At 33.3% G+C, this 22026-nt stretch overlaps 1 protein-coding gene across 2 annotated transcripts in view; it reads left to right on the forward strand.

Annotated features, from left to right (window-relative positions):
* Positions 1-22026, forward strand: part of CNTLN (centlein) — a 315169-nt gene that overhangs the window by 155580 nt on the left and 137563 nt on the right. For both annotated transcript variants that reach the window (XM_040481333.1, XM_040481334.1), the window contains exons 9-12: positions 4278-4454; positions 6302-6427; positions 16415-16536; positions 17883-18002. In XM_040481333.1, coding sequence (XP_040337267.1) covers positions 4278-4454; positions 6302-6427; positions 16415-16536; positions 17883-18002 — 545 coding nt within the window. The remainder of the gene's footprint in view (positions 1-4277; positions 4455-6301; positions 6428-16414; positions 16537-17882; positions 18003-22026) is intronic.

A 22026-nucleotide genomic window follows, 5' to 3' on the forward strand; every position in this document is an offset into this window, starting at 1 on the left:
ATATTTAATTTTTATAATTCTTAACAGTTATTGACACAAAGCTTAAAGGTATCCCATGTCCCCTTCTACGCTACATCTTCTACAGGACTTTTTGATCAAAATTACCTTTGTGGATCAATGTGAAAGAGAAGTTATATATTAATAATGGTCAGTTTAAAGAGAGAGTTCCAGTTGGAGGCATTTGGACACATACTCCATTGATCACTTCTCATCAGGATTAACTATGGTCTAGAACCATACCCTTCATTATCTTTTAAGATTGTGAACTATAGAGGTGAACAAGGATTTTCGATATTAGAGAAAAAACTGTTGATACACATACTAATAACTTTTAGTAAGAAAATTAAACTTTTCAAGCATTCTAGGCTTTTAAGGGCAATAGACAGAATGAACTTCCTCAGACAGGGGGACTGATAGTCTTGATTTCAGTAAGCCTTCTATGCAATGGTTGAAATGATAATGACAAGTAAAGATACATACATTTCTCATATACTAAATATATGTATATAATTATTAAGTTTTAAAAGCAAGCTTAGTATAGTATGGATGGGGGGCAAAAGGGTAACTTTACAGGGGAGTAGTCTGACAAATGCTACTTAATCTAGGTGATCAAGGTCAACATCAATAGTCAAACCATGTTGATACTATGTACCTTTGATATGATATAATGAAAATGGTACTTTACTTCTGTGATCTTCCTTCCCTGAACTCATAACCCCAGTCTAATCATGAGAAAAATTTAGACAGATTCCAATGGAGGGGTATCCTACAGTGCACTGCATATCATTTACTCATCAAAACTATCAGTGTTATCAAAAGTAAGGAAAGTCTGAAAAACTGTCAGAGCCAAGAGTTGCTGGCATGACAGGTGAATGTAATGTGATATTGTGGATGGGATCCTGGAACAGAAAAGGGATGTTATGTACAAACTATGGAGATTTGAATACATTATGGACTTCAGTTAAAAGTAAAGTGAATATTGTTTGTTACTTGTAACAAATTACAAAATATTAATTTTAGATGCTAATAATAGGGAACCTGGATGGGTGAGAGTGGGAGGTACAGGACTCTCTGTAGCGTCTGCTTAGATTTTCTGTAAGTGTAAAACTGCTCTAAAAAATTAAGCCTATTTTAAAAAGCAGATTAAAGGGCAGAATTACAATGGTTCTCCTTTTCTTTTTAACATCTGAGTAGTGTAGCGCAAAGTTATCACTAGTGAACTGTAAGGGATGAAATTATAGAAAGACTTCCCATTTATATTTCTCTTATCTAACCTGAAAATTTTATAGTCAACTTTTATTCCTTTTATTTGAAGAAAAAATTTACACTTTGAAAAACTTTTAGTGATGTGTTCATTGTAAAATTTATCACTTTTAATAAAATTTAAAATTTATTAAAATTTATTAATTCAAATAAATGTGGAAAAAATAATGCACATATAATTTTTCCACTAAGAAATAACACTAAGTAAAACATTTTAAGGTTTATTTTTTTCCTATGCACATTTGATGAAATCTGTTTCTATATAATATATTCGTTGGTAACTTGCTTTTCTCTTTTAACATTTTGTCATGGATATCTTTCTGTATCAACCCTCAGCATGACTAGAATGCTAAGCCAAAAGCTTGATATGCTTTTATGTGCTTTGATGGCTTTGATGCATATTTCAAAATTTCTCTAGAAAATTTGTAGGGGTTTATAACTCCCACAACCATGTTCTCAAAATACAGAAGTCATAAACTGAGTCTGGCCAACATCTTAAAATTAGGAGATTCCCGTTAGAAGTCCTGATTCCTTCTTTTGAAAAATCAGCGGCTCTGGCAGTAGTGGGCCACATTCATTCCTCTAGGGAAACGGTTGGAGCTGAGTTGCTGTTGCCATATACCCTTGTTATGACCTGAGGTGAGGCAGTGTCATTTGACATTTCATTTTACTTATACTTTTAAAAGTGGTCATATTAAGAGAAATATGAAAATACTTATTGTGCATATATCTCTAGCAAAAGTGATAAAAGGAAAGAGGGGGAGAGGATAAGATTAAAAAAAAAAACCTGGGAGAATGTAGAAGTTGTTTTGTGGATGTAAAGAATGTTATATACATGTTTAATACGTCTATAAAGCATCTCTGTTGAATGAATTCTAAAGCTGTAATTTTAAAACAAACCGAAAACAACCCATTTTACTTATTTACTTACATTATCTTCCCAGCTTCTATGTGAATTTGAGTTAATCACTATTACGGTTTTTGAAGTTCTGTTATTGTTTGTTGAAGAATTCTGGAGGACTGCTCCTTAAATATGAAATCATTTATGATGATGATATAGTATCCACTATTGGAGCATTTTTAATGTCTTCATGAATATTTGAATTTATCATTGCAGCTTCTTGACTGGATATTTGTATTTTTATATTCATATCTACTACATATAATGCATTATTAAATAAATAAACTATTTAAACTCATTTAAAGAACATGGGATTTCTTACTGGATACACCAATAAAACTAAAGTTATGTTATTTCCATTTTATTGTAAATTTTTGTTTCACCTTGAACAACTTCTTTAAAAATACCTTTGCGGGGCGCCTGGGTGGCGCAGTCGGTTAAGCGTCCGACTTCAGCCAGGTCACGATCTCGCGGTCCGTGAGTTCGAGCCCCGCGTCGGGCTCTGGGCTGATGGCTCGGAGCCTGGAGCCTGTTTCCGATTCTATGTCTCCCTCTCTCTCTGCCCCTCCCTCGTTCATACTCTGTCTCTCTCTGTCCCAAAAATAAATAAACGTTGAAAAAAAAATTAAAAATACCTTTGGTAAATGATAGGATATTAATATATTCTTTATAATTGTATTTAAAGGAACCTGGATAAGAGCAGGTAGCTTTTAAAAACTGTTCAGATTGCCAGTCCAATCAGACGGAATAGTTATAAACATTGTAAATTTGCTTACATGATAGGAAGAGAAAATAAAATAAATAATAGTCATACGGTGATTACAGGTGGGAGGAAAGAATAGGGAAAAATCATTTAGAGTTTGAAATAAAAGTGCTTGAAGTATTTTAATTTGATATTTAAAGAACGGTACCGGAGTAAGTATTTAATATATTGTAAATGTGGTAACTACAATATAAACAACGCTGAGAAAAATATTTAGCAATATAATAAAATGACGGTTGGAAAACAAATCAAGTGATTTAAATAGACAAAAGTGTAACAATGTAAATAAATCAAAGATGACCTCTCTCATAAATAATTAGAAGTTTGAATTAGGGCAGTTTTTTTCCCTAAAAAAAGAAAAAGTTAAAACCAGAAAAGGGTAAAATTTTCCAACATTGATTCAAAAAAGTTAAACATGTGTATTCTTCTGATAGCCCTTAGGAATATCATTTAGGATGGATAAGGTTTCCACATTTTAAATGAAACTATTTTCAGGGCTGCTTGCTCTATATCCAATATTAGAATCTTGTGATTGTAATCTTGACTTTCTTTGCTGGAAATCAACAAAAACTTTGTTTGCACTATGATTTAGTGTTTTTGTTTTTTGTAAGTGGAGTGCTTAATTTGAAATACAGTATGTGCATGGATTTTAATGGTCTCAAATATATTCAGTTGAGATGGTAGTAGAATTTTATAAAATGCTGGTTTTTATGAACTAACATTTCTAAAAGATATCCTACATACTTAATTTTTCTGTGATTTTTTTTCTTATAGCTACAGTGTGATGCTTACCATTAACAGATTATCTGACATAGTAATAAATTTTAAGAGAGAATATAATGGACTGTATTGACTGAAAATATCAGAGTCTTTTGTGTTGATGTTATTAAATTATGATACACTGAAAGACAATTAGACCTATAGTGCTGTTGGTTTCCTTTTACCAGGTTTATATTCAGTGGTATTATATGACTCATGATGATCAAATGGTGGCTGGAATATTTTGTGAAGAAATACATATGTGTATAATTGTATTTTTGAAATAATTAATTTACTTATGAGTGGTATATTTCATGCAACCATGCTTTAAATTTTTTCTTCAGCAAATCTGTATGGCAATATTATTTGGGAAAATATTTATACAGACTCTTGGCTATTTTATTGGAAAATGCCATTCTACTAGGATAATAGAAGTTTAGCTAATTCTAGTTTATAGTTCATTATTGAAATGAAATTTTCCTTCTCTGAATACTTATTTATATAATGTAATATTATGGATAAGTGTTTGCACATATATAAATAATACACAAACATGCATATATATTTGCACTTAACGTTTTTTTTAAATAGGTATCTCAACGGCCATCTTTATCGAGCTTAGAAACTTTAATGGTCTCACAGAAGTCTGAAATCGAGTATTTACAGGAAAAACTAAAAATAGCAAATGAAAAACTCTCAGAGAACAAATCTACCAACAAGGATTCCTCAGAGAAGAGCATCTGGACAAGTACTGAAGGAAAACATAAGGTAGGGACATTTTGTCATTTTGTGAATTTGTCAGGATGAAGCTGGTAAGACAAGCAATGAAGTTAAAAAACAGCAGCATTTACTTCTCTGCTTATATTTCTTGAAGCTTGAAAAATGTTATATGCCAAATGCTTGATAAAAAATTGTTGTGAGTAGAGAGTTTTCCCCTTTTAAAAACTAAACAATATATTCCTAATTTAATTAAATATATTAGCAGTAGTATAGCTGTTTGCAGTAGATTAACATTCTTAGGTTAAAAAGTTTTGCTAAGTATATGCCTCATGTATCTAATTTGTAGCTAAGCTAATCTAGGTAAAAAATCATTTTAAAGTAGCATTAGTTGTTAAAATAAAAATATATCTTAATGTTTCTATTTCATTCAGATATATTTAAAATACTGCCCATGTAGATATAAACTATAAAGTGGAATTTAACATCAATTTATGGAATTTTATAATTTCATATTTAAACATGTAGCAACACAGAAAATAAGCAAATTTTCCATAGCATGTTTCTCATTTATTAGTGTCTAACTTTCCTTTTTTGTAGTATTTGTATTACAGCATATATACACTATAGTATGTATTCCTGTTAGGCTGCAAGAGAGTCTATGAACATTGACCAATATAAAAATTTTATAATATCACGTTGTAAATATGTTATTGTATAACATTGTAAATATGTAAATTCTAGATACATAGAAAAGTAAGAAAATTTAGACATATTTTTCTCACACTTGTTACTTCAGCATAGAAAATTTTTTTATAAACAGAATACTGTGTTTTTCAAGATAATTGTTTTTAATTCTTTCCATTTTTTCTATGAATAGAACTGTCTTAATAAAGGAAGTATTTAAAAAGATCCAAGTTACTATTATAGTCTTATTTACTCCCTGTAATATTATTAGTAGTTTTCAGAAGAGTGAGCTTTATATATGTATGTATGTATGTATGTATGTATGTATGTATTTATTTATTTATTTATTTATTTAAACATAAGTGCATTAAACATTTCTTGCCATTTTGGAGTAGTTTCAGAGTATTGAGCTTTATTTAAATGAAAGAAAACATTCCTAAAATGGAGATACATTATAGGTCTAATTTGGTTGCTTGCTACATTGCTGAAGTTAAAAAACGAACCACTTTGATGTTTCGTTGCTTTTAACAAAAGTCAAGAAAATGAGAGGGATATTTGGAACAAAATTTTCTTTCTTTTTCATAAGGACATGCAGTAAGTATGAACAATATGTTGCCCAGCTTAATAGTTGCTCTCACATATTCCTTCTCCAGATTGGTATATGAAGCTGTACATAATATAAACACACATTCTTGTCTCTAGTTAGCCACATTATAGTTAATGACCATATGGTCATTATGGTATAAGATCTACTGTCTGTTGTATTTATATTCCTCAAGCATATTGTTCCTTCAACTTCACAGTGTGTTAAACTATTTCAAAGGGAAAAAAATCCTTTCCCTCTTGTTTCTGGTTGTCCTATCAAGTGTAACCTTGGACCCTTATAGAGCAATTAGACCAGCCTCTATCCCCTCCTTTGTAATGAGGTTTCTTGCATTTCTGAGTCTATAACCCTTTAGTCTTCCCTAATGGGACATCATTATTCTGAAAGAAACAATGTAAATGTAAATGAATATTCTCATTAACGAGTCACAGAGAAACCTTTAGCGGTAGCACTGTGGTAATTCCGCTTGTTATTTCTCTGGTATTCCATGCAGGATTTTTTTTATAATTCATTATTAGTATTCAAAATTACTTGTTCTTTAATTTTGCATGTCTTTCATAATCCAGTGTTCCAACTAGTTCAACCATGTCCTTGTTTTATTCTCGAGGAACCACCTGTGAAACGTTCAAGGTCTTTGTCCCCAAAGAGTTCTTTCACAGACTCAGAGGAGCTGAGGAAGCTGAGGAAAGCTGAAAGAAAGATTGAAAACTTAGAGAAGGCGCTACAACTAAAGGTGAACATTAAATCATTTCTTTAGTAATAACCTTGCAAAGATAAAGATATACCAAAGTAAACATTCCCTTTACAAATCACTGCTTATCATTTATCTTTCCTGAATTTAATTACGTGTATAAAAATGTATCATCGGTTGGTCTTGAGTCTCAGATTTCTTAGGATAATAAAGTAACAAAAAAAATTTGCTGCTTGTAAGTAAATATTTATCCACTACTTTAAAATTGTTTGGAGAAAAATAAAATTGTAAAAAATAAAATTATTTGGGAAGATTTTGGCTTAATATTGGGAATAAATTTCTTATAGCTCCTCAGAGGCAAAAAAAAAAAAAAAAATAGAACTATAGCAAGTAGAGGATTTTTCATAGTTCTCTATATGTGATAAGCATATAAAAAGAAAAGTGAGTTAAAAACTATACTCACGTAGCTGAAGTCACTTACAATTGTCCTTTAAAGACAAATTACATAGTTAAAATGGCAAATATGTTATTTTTTCCATTTGACTATATTGAGGGCTTTTATTTTTTCTGAATTTAATATGGCTAAACTTGTGATTCTTTATGCACGACTACCCAAAGGCCTATACTATTTGAGAAGTAGCCATTTAATTGAATCTCAAATAGTTTTAAGACATTTTATGACAAGACCATTGTTTAACACATGATTAGAATCTTTGTCATATAATATAGGTTATTCAGGGGCGCCTGGGTGGCGCAGTCGGTTAAGCGTCCAACTTCAGCCAGGTCACGATCTCGCGGTCCGTGAGTTCGAGCCCCGCGTCAGGCTCTGGGCTGATGGCTCAGAGCCTGGAGCCTGTTTCCGATTCTGTGTCTCCCTCTCTCTCTGCCCCTCCCCCGTTCATGCTCTGTCTCTCTCTGTCCCAAAAATAAATAAACGTTGAAAAAAAAAAAAATTTTTTAAAAAAATAATATAGGTTATTCTTAGGGAGAAAAAAGTTTGACTTATATTATGTGTGCTGTGGAATAAGATACGGTTTTGAGGTATAGTTAACCTAAGCTACAATTAATACTTTTTTCAGCCTTTCCACTAAACAATAATTTATATTTATACAGTGTTAAACTTTAGTTCTAAAAGAAAGGAAAATTATCATCTCTTTTTCTACAAAAAATAAAATGATCAGATGACATCAACTTGCTAGTATTTAGCCTACTTGAAATTTATACACCTGGAGTTACTGATTTATTTACTTGGTTCATTTATTATTATTATTTTTTGTTATCTCTATACCCATCATGACGCATGAAGTCACAACCCCGAGGTCAAGAGTCACATGCTCTTCCAACTGAACCAGCTAGGTGTCCCACACCTGGCATTATTTGCTAATGCGTTTGTTTACTCAATAACAACTTACTGAGCAGTGCAACTAGCCAAACAAGTCACTTGTAAAAAAGGAGACTCTTAGATAACTATCATTCAAGACCCTTTCTCTAGTTAAGAAGATGCTATGTGAGCAGTTTGAATCTAGTACATTAGTGTAAACATGGGAGTACACACAGGATATTAAGGGCATGTTTAGGAAGCCATGTTATCATCTTCCTCCTTTTGCATAATTCTTGAAATTCACATACCAAGGCTTCTATCCTGTATTAATCTGGGTTCTTCAGAGAAACAGAACCAATAGGATAGAACCCTTTCGATTTTCCTAATGAGGTGTCATTATTCTGAAAAAGATCTATATCTAATCTATATCTATATATCTATATCCATCTATCTGTCTATCTCAAGAGAGAGAAAGAGAGAAACAGACATAGATAGATTGATTTACTATAAGGAATTGGGTCATACAATTATGGAGTCTGAGAAGTCTAAGATCTACAGTTGTCAAACTGGAAAGCTGGAGAGCCAGTGGTATGGTTTCAGTCTGGGTCTAAAGGCCTGAAAACCAGGAAGCCAATGGTATAAGTTCCAGTCCCAATCTGAATCTGAGTCCAAAGGGACAAAACCAATGTCTCAGCTAAAAAGCAAAAAAAAAAAAAAAAAAAAGCATTCTTTCTTATGCAGCCTTTTATTCAACTCAGGCCTTTGGTGATTTGGATGAATCCTATCACTTTGGGAAGGACAGTATGCTTTACTCAGTCTTCTGATTCACGTGTTCCTTTTGTACAAAAACACCCTCACAGATACACCCAGGAAAAATGATTAACCTAATATCTGATCAGTCAAGTTGACACATAAAATTAACTCACATATCCCACGCAATAGTAACAGATCTCCACGTACTTGCCCCCAAACTCTCTGAGTCTTGGACATGGCAGGAAGGAATAGAGCAATTAAGATATTTTTAGATCTATCCTCTTCTACCTCTTGAATTTCTTGCTTGAAAAAGAGTCTCAGAAGCATTGTACTAATTTCTTACTGCTTTTTCCTAACAACTACACTTTTGGATGAGGCTTCAAGCTTATTTTCAGAGTACAATTCTTCACACAGTTTCTTTTTCATTTATACTTCTTCTGTATTCCTTTTTGAAGTTGGTTAGTGATAATTACGAATTTCAAATGTATGTTTTCTTCTATAGATTTGCAAGATAAGGGGAAAATGCGAGCAGATGTTTTTCACTGTATTTTGTCATTTAGTAGGAAAGGATTTCTTGTTTTGAAAGAGCAAAATAGTTGAATGAAAAAAGCACTATAATCAAGACCATTTATCCAAAGAAGTAGGTAAACAAAACCTGTAAAGTAAAAGCAATTCCAAAGAGAGTGATTGGGTCCAGGATACTTTTTAATTTACAGCCTTATTTTAGTAAGTATACCTATCATATTTAGTGAAGACACGAAACTTCTTCCTGTATTTCTCTTAATTAGGCTTTAGTATTAATATTATTACTGTTGCTCAAGTGCATGTGAATATAAGGTAAGATAAGAATTAATGATGTGTCTGTAATAGTTTCTTGAGGCTGCCATGGCAAACTACCACAACCTGCCTGGCTTACAAGAACAGAAATTTATTGACTCAAAGTCCTGGAGGCCACAAAGTTCCAAAATCAAGATGTCCATAGGATTAGTTCCTTCTGAAGCCTGTGAGGGAGAGAATCCATTTCTCTCTTCTAGTTTCTAATAGTCTCAGGTGTTCCTCCACGTATAGATGGCACTCTCCCTGTGTCTTCATACTTCACACCATCTCCCCTCAATGTGTGTGTCTCTCTGTGTGTCTAAATTTCTCCTTGTTATAAAGACACCAGTCAATTGGATTAGGGCCTATCCTATCCTAAGGATCTCATTTTAACTTAATTACCTCTGTAAAGGCTTATCACCAAGGGGTTAGTACTCGAACATACCTTTCTGAAGGGGATTTATTTCAACCCCCAACAGTGTCTTATGGTTTTTAATATGCATTTTCTGGTCATGGTGCTCCTTTTGTAGACCATTACCTGTTAATACCTGTTGATATTTATCATGGCCTTCCCATATTAGTATTCTATTGAATACTGCTCTGCCAGAAGCTAATGGGAATATGACAGAGAAAAATGTTTTGTGCTCAATTATCATAAGCAGTGGATTAAAATCTCTTTTTTTCCTGTGAGCTGTTAAGATATCAATGTGTATTGTGAATCTATAGAAAGGTATAATTTATTTCCCAGATCTACTTGATTATATTAATAATAGGTATATTAATATACCTATTAATATTTCACAAAAAACTATTGTCCATGGAAGATACCTGTTGGAACTACTAAACTAAACACATGCTCCATGGCACAGTAGATAGCTGTGAGCACTGAGGCTGACACGGGGTTTGATCCCATGAACTGTGAGATCATGACCTGAGCCAAAATCAAGAATCAGATGCTCAACTGACTGAGCCACCTAGGTCCCCTGCAGTAGATATATTTAGGTCCCAAGTTGATCACCAAGGTGGACTGTAGGGAAAGCAGGACAAATAAGCTTCTCCAGATAACCTCTACCATGGAACAATGTATGTGCACTTTGATATATTGAAATGATGCTCCTTACTGTATCAGTAGTAAGTCATGCATATTATTCTAATACTAGTAATGAATTATGTAAAAATATTTGTACATTATCTTGTTTAGCTTATTTCTGTGAATTGTTGTACATATTTTAAAGATGAGTGACCAATGTTGTAAATAAAAGAACCAGTAGTAATAAAAGAGTTGAAAACTGTTATTCTAAACATCCCAACCATTTCCAAATCCTGACTTCCTAAGTGTAGTGATCTAACAATGTATAAACTATAATTTGGAAAGCAATGCATCTGAGTTTTATGAAATCTTTACTATTCTTGGGATCACTAATGCCATGAATCTCTGTTTTATGGACTTTAATGCATTTGATAACTTGATTCTATTAGCACTTTTCTATACCATTTAATAACATCAGTGTGTCCTTTGAATATAGTTTATATGTCTTTTTATTTTTCAATGCTCTAATATGCATTCTTTATATGTTCAACTTTATACACTTTGCTAAAATTAATCATCCGTGGAATCCTTGGTATTTTATGAAAGGTTTTTCTTCTTTTAACTTTTTAAAAACCTTACTGTTATTCTATGAAGATTGAGCCACTGTTTTATTAACAGTACTCATATTCTTAGTTTGCCTCATGCCTGTCATGGAGCCTTTGACCAAATTAGTAGATTAGATCAAGACTCATTTTTATTCTTATGAACTCAAAAGTAAAATTGCAGGGGCGCCTGGGTGGCTCAGTCGTTAAGCGGCCGACTTCGGCTCAGGTCATGATCTCGCGGTCCGTGAGTTTGAGCCCCGCGTCGGGCTCTGTGCTGACCGCTCAGAGCCTGGAGCCTGTTTCAGATTCTGTGTTTCCCTTTCTCTCTGCCCCTCCCCCGTTCATGCTCTGTCTCTCTCTGTCTCAAAAATAAATAAATGTTAAAAAATATATTTAAAAAAAAAAGTAAAATTGCAGATACCATGAAACAAAGTCCATTGTTAAGAGTCTTTCTATTTTCTAATGTTTTAGTCCTTCACACTTGTTTGTATATAGAAATTAGAGCCTCAAGTTTGGCTAGTTTAATTGCAAAATATAGTGAAGGTGGTCAGTAAGTGTTTTATTGAGTGATCTAATTAATAAATGGACCTAATTCAGTGACTGCCCTTGGGATATTTTTGAGTGTATCCTCTTGGGAAAGTGTAGCGATTAGTGATATTAAATATATCTTTCAGTCTTTACATTTGATTTTATTATAAGATCTTTGGGTACAGTATTTCCCAAATGAATGGTTTTGACTTAGGCAATTATAGTCAAATGAGACTTAAAGAATCATAATCCAAACTATGGTTAATTTGTATTTGTTATAATATTATAAAAAATATTTTGATTATTCTTTCTACACATTAAATATTTCTTTTGAGATAGTTAACTTTTGCCTGAAGACTTCAGCTAAATCTGTTCTTTCACTAAAATAGGGAAAAATGTTTTTCTTTGAATATATATTATCTATCTATGTATCTATTTATCTATCCTATATTTACATATCTCTATAATTCTGGCCTATTTGTAAAGTAGGCCAAAGGAACAATAGTCTCTAGGACTTATTTAACCCATGTGTTAAAATTTGTTAGTAGCATTCTCAAAGGACAAATCTATGGATGAAACTGCATTTTAAAATAATAATTGTTATAAATTATGCCTATCAAATTGATTTGTGAAATAATCCCTAGTTTACTTTCATTTGTAATAATTTAGATCTTAGTAATTTTGTAAAGAATATGTAAATACTCCAGCATTAGTTGTAGTAAATTATGAAGCATGCGTTATTAAAGGAGAAAGCTCCTGTATAAAACTACTTTCCCATAATCACTACTTAATGGAGGGAGCCCCCTATTTCAATTACTATAGAAAAATCAAAACTATTTGCTAATATGAAATACATTACACAAAAGTTTTACAGAGGTCGCTACGGTGAGTGCTTTGTTTAAGTATTATGCCTAAGACAGAGTCTGGCATATTGTGGGTGACATTTAGGACTCAGGAAATTTTTATTGAGTCTTAATCTTCGGTTTAATAGCCTAAAATAGTTGATTTCTCTATAAGAACTAGGGAAAATATTGGGTATAAATTCAGTGATTAGTGGAAGCTGAGACAGTACTGTAAAATGCTAAAATAATGATAGTACTAACAATAAGAAACTCCATTTGTTCCATAGACTTAACAGAGGATTTTTTTGTGAAAGACAACACAAAAAATATGGATACCCCATTTGATTAATTTTTACTTGTTGGGCAGTCTTTTATTTATTTTTTTAAATTTTTGTGGGGGGGGCTAAAACACTTTTAATAACCATCACAGGTAATTTTGATGCAGGTGGTCAGTGGGCACCACTATAATTGAATGTTTTAACATCATTTTTATTTTTATTTTTATTTAATTATTTTTGTAGCTTTATGTAATTTAATTTTTTTTATTTTTTTAAATTTACATCCAAATTAGTTAGCATATAGTGCAACAATGATTTCAGGAATAGACTCCTTAGTGCCCCTTACCCATTTAGCCCATCCCCCCTCCCACAACCCCTCCAATAACCCTCAGTTTGTTCTCCATATTTATGAGTCTTTCCTGTTTTGTCCTCCTCCCTGTTTTTGTATTATTTTTGTTTCCCTTCCCTATGTTCATCTGTTTTGTCTCTTAAAGTCCTCATATAAGTGAAGTCATATGATTTTTGTCTTTCTCTGACTAATTTCACTTAGCATAATATCCCCCAGTTCCATCCACGTAGTTGCAAATGGCAAGATTTCATTCTTTTTGACTGCCAAGTAATACTCCATTGTATATATATATACACACCACATTTTCTTTATCCATTCATCCACCGATGGACATTTGGGCTCTTTCCATACTTTGGCTATTGTTCATAGTGCTGCTATAAACATGGGGGTGCATGTGTCCCTTTGAAACAGCACACCTGTGTCCTGTGGATAAATGCCTAGTAGTGCAATTGCTGGGTCATAGGGTTGTTCTATTTTTAATTTTTCGAGGAACCTCCATACTGTTTTCCAGAGTGGCTGCACCAGCTTGCATTCCCACCAACAATGCAAAAGAGATCCTCTTTCTCCGCATCCTCTCCAACATCCTTGCAACAGTTGTTGCCTGAGTGGTTAATGTTAGCCATTCTGACACGTGTGAGGTGGTATCTCATTGTGGTTTTGATTTGTATTTCCCTGATGATGAGTGATGTTGAACATTTCTTCATGTGTCGGTTGGCCATCTGGATGTCTTCTTTGGAGAAGTGTCTATTCACGTCTTTTGTTGTTGGGCAGTCTTTTAAATTCTTTTTACTCAGAGCTTCTAGGGACTCTTAACACAGACTTTTAATGATTCCAGAACACTGGGTTTATATGTAATCATTTCTAAGAAATTCATTGTAAAATAAGAGTTTGTGGGGAAGGAATTTGATTCAATGAAGAGTAATTAGAGAAAGCTATTTTAGAATTTAACAAAATAGTCACCTTAACGATGTTCATTTGAAAATTGTGTTTTGGGGGCGCTTGGGAAGCTCAGTCAGTTTAAGCAGCCAAGGTTTGGTTTGTAAGTTTGGTTTATGAGTTCAAGCTCCATGTTGGTCTCTGTGTTGACAGTGCAGGACCTGCTTCAGAGTCCCTTTCTCCCTCTCTCTACCCTTCCCCTGTTCGTGCTCGCTCTCTCTCTTTTGTGTGTATGCTCTGTCTCCCTCCCTCTCTCAAAATAAAGAAGTAAACTTTAAAAAAGAAAAGAAAAGAAAATTGTGTGTTGACATGAATCTTTTTAATACCTATACATTTCTTATAATTATTTTATTAATAAGCTTATAGTATATCCTGTTTAAAATCCTAATAAATCTGATTAGTTCTTAAAGAATTCTAATAAACACAATGAACTTATCTTCATTTATGAGGAAGTAACATTATCAATTATTACTTTTCTATTTGGTTAATTTAAATTATTTCACCTAAGATTAGAAAGCTTATCATTTACAGAAGTAAAGTGATATTTGGATTGTTTACCAACAGTAGGGAAAACTTAAGGTCAAGGGTAAATCATCCTGGGGTGCCTGGGTGGCTCAGTTAGTTAAGCATCAGACTTCAGCTAAGGTCATGATCTTGTGGTCTGTGAGTTCGAGCCCAGCATTGGTCTTTGTGCTGACAGCTTGGAGCCTGGAGCCTGCTTTGGATTCTGTGTCTCCCTCTCTCTCTGCCCCTCCACCACTCACACTCTGTTAATAAATAAACATTAAAAAATTTTTCTTAAAAGGGGTAAATCATTCTTTTGTCTTAGAATAGGAGAGATATAAATAGCTTTTATTTTAAAGATGGAGAAACTGGGACACACTGAATTTAAGTAACTATGTCAAGATAAAATTTACTGTGAGCAGGAAGAGTTGAACTCTTATCAGCACTTAACACTCTGCATGTAATAGACTCTTAATATATGGTTCTTCAGTTGAAATGAACAAAATTCAATTCAGTATCCTGAATTTTTAACCATGGTATTAAACCATGCTACTCTTTAGCAAGTTTGCAGTATCTGTAATCTGTTTATCTTCTAAAACTCTTCAGGATAACGTTTATTCTGATTGCCCCTTTCAAGTGATGCCATTCTCGTGCGTTTTCATCAAGCACTTCCATTTCCAGATGGCATACAGACGCTTGGTGCACACAGGACTCAGATACTTCCTAATAACTACTTGAGAGATTTATTGAAGTTATCCTACTAGACCTACATTCAAAGTGGAATGACAAAATATCCATACTGTTGAGACAGGTAGAATTGCAGTAAAATAATGCAAACTCTGTAACTATTATCTCACTGTTGAGATGAGAGGTAGATGGTTCAGGAATCCATGAATTTGGCTTCTTCATGATAAGCACATCAGTTAATACCTGGGAAAATGAAAGGGAAGAAAGCTAACTTCTGCTTTGTGCCTCTACCGGGCAAGCATAGTGCCAGCGGCTTTACCTGCATATTCGCTCATTTAATTTAGTCATCATTATTTAAATCTCTGTGCTCTTTTCAGTATTTTACAGAAAAAGAAATTGAATTAATTTAAATAGTATTCTTAAGACTATTCAGCCAACATGAGAAAGCTCCAAGAATAGATTTCAGATTTTTCTGACTACCATGTGCCTACTCATTTCACCTCACCGTAATGTTAGAGAGTACCTGTTGCCTCCACTAAATAACTATACAGGTTCCTTCATATAGAAATATGAAAAAGTTTAAAAAACAAATTTGAAATTCACATGGTTAAATTCAAGGAGTTACTTTACTTTGAGAAACTGCATATGTAACATAAATACATCCTTTAGGAACTGAAAATTTGGCCTTGATAAGTTCATTTTGTGGGTATATCTAAATGAAGACATATTTCATGTACTCTATTTTGAACACTTAGAAGTTGTTGACTTTAATGGTATAACCCAGTAATGTTTCTATGACCTCTTCAAGAGTACAAAGCCCAGTTCTTCCATTTCGATTCTGTACAGTGCAGCCCAGAATATTACACTATGCTACTTCAGACATAGTCCAAACTGATTTTTTTCCTCCTGTGTAATCCCTATGCTTTGTATTAAGCGAATCATAAATCCATGGGCAGAAGCATTGATCTTCCTACGATTAGTGTTTTTACACTAATTCTATGCATTTATAATTACGAAAATAAAATTTTGTTATATATAGACTAATCCTTTTGTTGAAAAAGAAATTAAAATTCTGTAAAATTGACTCAAATATTTGTATGTGTACTAATTGACTACAGGGAAAGGAATGAAACTAATTTGACAGCAAAATTTTGAAATTACTAAGCTTAAAAAAAATGCAGTGCGTCTGTTGAATTTACCAAGCAAAGCTCTTTTGTGACTTTAAGAATCCTTCCCTTTTTTCTGTTTAAATAAGTATTACAAATTAATTTATATTTACTGTTTACTTTCAAATTTCATATTTAGATGGGCAACCTTTTATTTGCAACATTATACTCATACTTTTTAAAACTTGTGTACTTGCTTTTTTGTGTTCTACAGAGCCAAGAAAATGATGAGCTAAGAGATGCCCATGAAAAACGCAAGGAAAGGCTACAGATGTTACAGACCAACTACAGAGCAGTAAAAGAGCAATTAAAACAGTGGGAAGAAGGCAGTGGCATGTGAGTTACATAGCTCATAAAGGCATTTCCCTAAATATTAAATGGAATCGAGTAGCATCGTATAGGTGTTTTAATGGCTTTTGTTTGATTTTAAAGAAATTACGTGGTATTCAAATCTTTCCTGTGAAGTTTTGAATAGATAATACAATAAATGAAAGCAGATAAATATGCTAGCAATAACTATAGATATTCCTATCATTTGCAGATTTCATAATGTAGGTGATTATAAATTATTGTATACACTTAAATATCAATAGAGTAGATTAGTAAAGTAGATAACTTAATGCAAAATTAGTTCATACCCAAATGATTGAAAAAGTAAATAAATAAAATAATGGTAATACAAAGTTTATAACTCTTTAATTGGAAGACCAGAGAAATATGAAATTCACATATATAGTTAAATTAACTATCTTAAAACTACTTCAACCTAGTATGCAATTTGAAAATCTTTACTATCCATCAGTTTGTTCTGCAGCTTATCTGAATGAATTGGCGGTCTCAGTTCAATTGCTCTGAACAGGTGTTCAGATCTTGGTTAGTCGTAAGTGGCTCCCCTGTTAACAGTATCAACAGAGGGCAAAGGACTGAATGAGTACAGAAAATCTACTACCCTCTCATCTTTTGAGATGGATCCTTTAGGGCAATGTTGATGATACACATTGGTCTGTTCTGTAGAGAAATACTTTTTCTAAATTGGCCAGTACAGCACTTTTACAAAATAAAAACGAAGAGTTTGTTTTATGTACAGAAAATGAAAACATAAAGCGCATTTGGCATGTTTTGTAGGTAATTGTCATGTCTAATTTTTTCTTTTGAAGAATGGAAAATGTTTCATATCACTTGTCAGTAAAGTAGTGATAAAGCAATTTGTCCTGCATTTAGCCTCTGCTCACCTAACTTTAGTAGTCACTAGAAGCGTGAAAACTACTTTCTGACATATTTACTGATGATAGCTTGTTTTAAGAGAAAGTGCATATACGGCATTCAGATTGGTTGGCAACAAATTCTAGATGAGTTGATTGCTTATAATCCTTTTTTAGAAAGTGGCCATCCTGCAATATATGTTTTATTATTACTAGAATGAATAGAGAGAAATAGACCTAAGACTGTCATATTTCTGCTTAAAAGTTTGCTTTCTGTAGTAGCAGGTTAGTCTTTTGGAAATTTTCACACAGGATTTTAATTTCTACAGACTTAGGTTTGAGGAAATTCATTCCATAAATAGTGAGCTTGAATTTAGAAATTTGGTCAATATATGTTTTTAAATTTTAGGGAATGTATAAATAAATTTACATTGCATTTTGAACATATTAAGGAAGAAAACAACTTCATTTTAAAAATAGGACTCCTATCAGAAAAATAAAGAGAGCAGATCTGCAACAACTTCGCCAAGAAGATTCTGATGCTGTGTGGAATGAACTGGCCTATTTCAAAAGGGAGAACCAGGAGCTAATGATTCAAAAGTGAGTTTCTTTTTTAACAACATGGACTTAGATAAACATTTGGGAGAGATTTTTTGTGGCTTAAAGGTCGTGAGAGAAATACCTTATAAAATTTGGAAATGAGATAATCTGGTTTTTGTTAATAAAAATAAAGAAAAAAAAGAATAGCTTTTTAAATATATATATATGTATAATGCAATAACAAGTTGCACATTTGCTAGCTCTAGCCGAAACTGTATAATATGATCTAGGGATTGTGTTAATTAATGTGGCTCTCATCTGTTGGAGGTGTCGCTCTTCATTAGCTTGTATTTTAGACACTGCCGTGCTTCATTTTTGGAATGAGGTGGAGAGGGGATAACCTAGCCAGCCATCCTTGTTTGATCTCCTAGATACATACGCAATGCAGAATGCCTGAGCTCTCTTGGTTCCCTGCCCTGTCCTGCTAATCCCAGCTGAGCTCATTATGGTGTAGCCTTGCTGCTACTCTTGGAGCCAGAGCTGTCCAAGCTAATTACTGGTAGCAGCAGAACTGCCTGTTAAGGGTCTGGTATGGATCTGCTAACATGGTCCTTGGTAGTGACCTGCAAAAGACACGAGGGAATTGCTTTCTTTCTTGCTGTGCACTGCCTGTCCTTTGGGCTTAATGCTGATCCCTCCACATAGGTCTTTTAGCTGCCCTAAGTATAAAACTTGATGAAGGATACTCATATTTTAGAAAACATACAGTTTTCTTGCTTGATCTTATAATTCACAGGCTATTATATTCAGCTTGGCAAAGACAGAACACTTTTTATTTTGAAATTTAAAGGACTTAAACCAACATAATTAGCCTCTTCTGCTACTTAACTATTTTTTCATTTAGAGCTAATTTTTGACATCAAGAGCATGCAGTTTTTTTGAAAGCCTGATGTCTTTTAGATTACTAGAATTTAGCATCATGTGGCATAATGCAATTAAATATCATTGAATTTTTTTAGCTGAAAGTCGGACTCATACTTTATATATTATATGATAACACATGTAACTTTAGATTACACCTTTTCCATATGATGATAAACTTTTAAGGAAATGATATGTCAGACTAAAATGTGTACTTCCAATGACCTTTTAAAGTACACTACACTCTGTTAGTGCTAAAGTCTTATGCTGATAAGAAAGTTTCTTATCTTGAAAATTATTTATAGATTTATCCAGAAATAGTCCCTGACAATTTTTAATAGCTTTAATGAAATATAATTCACAAGCCATGTGATTCGCCATAGAGAGTGAATAATTCCATGGCTTTTGGTGCATTGAAAGAGTTATACATCCACCATTGCACTAAATTTTAGAACATTCTCATTTATCCCCTCCCCCACACTGCACACCACTTAGCTGTTACTTCTCCAATTCCTCTACCACCACCACACCTTTTAGGTAACCAGTAATCTACTTTCTGTGTCTATAGGTTTACCTACTTGGGGCATTGAGAACCTCATTAGATGATGTTATAGTTTTTGCTTCAACTATCAAACACAATTTTAAAACTTCAAAAGAAGGATGTTTTTAGCCTTTCCACCGTCATTTTTTCATTGCTGACCTTCCAGGTTCCCTTCTTTTATCATTTTATTTCTGTTTGAAGAGCTTCCCTTTAGATTTTCATTTAGGGTAAGTTGGCTAGCAACAAATTCTCTAATATTTCCTTTATTTAAAATGTCTTCATGTCAGCTTCATTCCAGAAGGATATTTTCACTGATTAGAGAATTCTAGTTTAGCATTTTTTTTCTTTCGGACTTGAAAAATTTGGCACTTCCATGTTTTCTGATGAAAAATACACTGTTGTTTTAATTATTCCTCTAAAGGGAGTGCATCATTCTCTTTAACTACTTCCAATCATTTTCATTTGTCTTTACTTTTCAGAAGTTTAATTATGTCCTGTCTTGGCATGGATTTCTTTTGGTTTATATTGTTTGGGATTTTCTAAGCTTCTTGAAACTCTAGGTTTGTGCTCTTTGTCAAATTGGGAAATTTTCCTCTTTATTTCTTTAAATACTTTTTTCAGGCCCACATTCTTTCTCCTCTCCTTTCGGAACTCTATTTTCATGAATGTTAGATTTTTTAGTATTAACCTACAGGTCCCTGAATCTTTGTTCATTTTATTTTTAAGCCTATTTTATCAGTGTCATTAAAGCTGGGTAATTTCTTTTGTTCTGTCTTCAAGTTCACTGATTTTTTTCCTCTTTCATCTGCTGTTGAACCCATGCATTGAGTTTTTTACTTTGGTTTTTATAACTTTCAGTTTTAAAATTTCCATTTGATTCTTACTTATATCACTGATTTATTTGCTGAGACTTCCTATTTTATTTGTCTCAAGATCATTCATAATTGTTTATTGGAGCATTTTAATCATGGCTACTTTAAAATCTTTGTCAAGGAGCACCTGGCTGGCTCAGTTGATAGAGCATGTGACTCTTGTTCTCAGGGTCATGAGTTCAAGCCCCACATTGGGCGTGGAGATTACTTTAAAAAAAATCCTTGCCAAGTAGTTCTAACATGTGCATTATTATCTTGGTGGTGGTATTTCTTAATTACAATTTCTCCTTCAAGTTGAGATTTTTTTGTTCTTGGTATGATGAGTGATTTTCACTTGTCTCCATTGGGAGTGTTTTATGTTTGAGACTTTAGATCTTATTTAAATCTTTTATTTTAATAGATCTCTGATGATATTGTGTCTAAGGGAGAGGGTCCTATCAATACTGGGAGAAGTGATGGCAGTCTTAGCTCCTAACTTGACCCCTGCTGACACTGCATTAACGGATGTGTGAAGGTGTGCCTCATTGTACTTGATGAGGGTAGAACTTCAGGCTTCTGGTTTGACCTTCCTTTATTGACAGAAATAGCAAGGATTTTTTTTTAATTCCTTTTTCCAGTGGTATATGGCGGGAATAGAGTGGTTATTGTCAGTATGATTTCTGTCCTACTTGTTTGCCCACTTCTCAGTTCCTTGGCTAGGGAGGGCAGAATTTGCTTGAGACTGTTTTTTATTTGTGTCCGCTAGCATTTTGAGGTTGTGGATTTCTCTAGTACCTACTTTGAGATATTTGGGAGGAAAGAAGAAAGCCAGAGAATTTATCACTGTGGGTTGTTCTTCCACTCCTATGGTCCCTCTCGTGTCCTTCTTCTTTTCCCTGCCTTTCAGAGTTTTCTAATATTTGTTTTGTGTTATCACATTCAGGGTTTTTATATTTAACTAGTGGGATGAATAGGGATAGACATGTCTACTCCTTTTTGTCAGGGACTAGAAGTATTAGCTTATTTTTCTGTGGACCAGGCAGTATTATTTTTGTGTCATACATTTGGCATCTAGTTTAATACTTAGCCCTGACTATTTAAGACTAGAACATATAAAAGAAGATGTCCTACTAAAACTACTTCCAACCGAATTTGAATAGTACTTCCAAATTCAATCTTAAAAGTTGAGTTAACTTTTGAAGGTCCTAATAAAAAATTGTGTGGCAGCTCTAAGTCAGTTTATAAAATACGTTAAAGGGAATGATGCTACCACTGACCCATACTATAGTGTTTCTACCATTGAATATAGTCAGAAGTATGTTGCTGCTGTAGTATAAGAATGTGAGGACTTGAGAAATTTGCATGGAATATAGTTCCTATATTCATAAGATATATGTACTTATTAGATCATAATGATGTTATTATAAAAGACCAAGAACTTCACAATCTATGAGCTAATAAATTGGCTTGTTCCCTCAGTATTTATCTAACAAATATTCATATATTTTCATTTATTCACTATTTAAACAATATAATTCAGAGCTACACATAAGCTATGGATTGAATATACAGTGGTGTGTTGAAGAATAATAATTGCAAACTCTTAATGAGATTTATTTTAGGGCCATCTGCCATGTGCCAGTGAGGTGAAACCATTCTTTGGGATGCGAGGTAGTGAGGGGCAAGGAAAGCTTGCAGAAATGCCAGGCTTACTCAGCTTTCCACTTAGTTGAGGATGTTGCCTTACCATAACTGAGTTAGATTTATGAAC

Source organism: Herpailurus yagouaroundi, unplaced genomic scaffold, assembly GCF_014898765.1.
Source record: "Herpailurus yagouaroundi ecotype Mexico unplaced genomic scaffold, PumYag 160, whole genome shotgun sequence".
Lineage (NCBI taxonomy): Eukaryota > Metazoa > Chordata > Mammalia > Carnivora > Felidae > Herpailurus > Herpailurus yagouaroundi.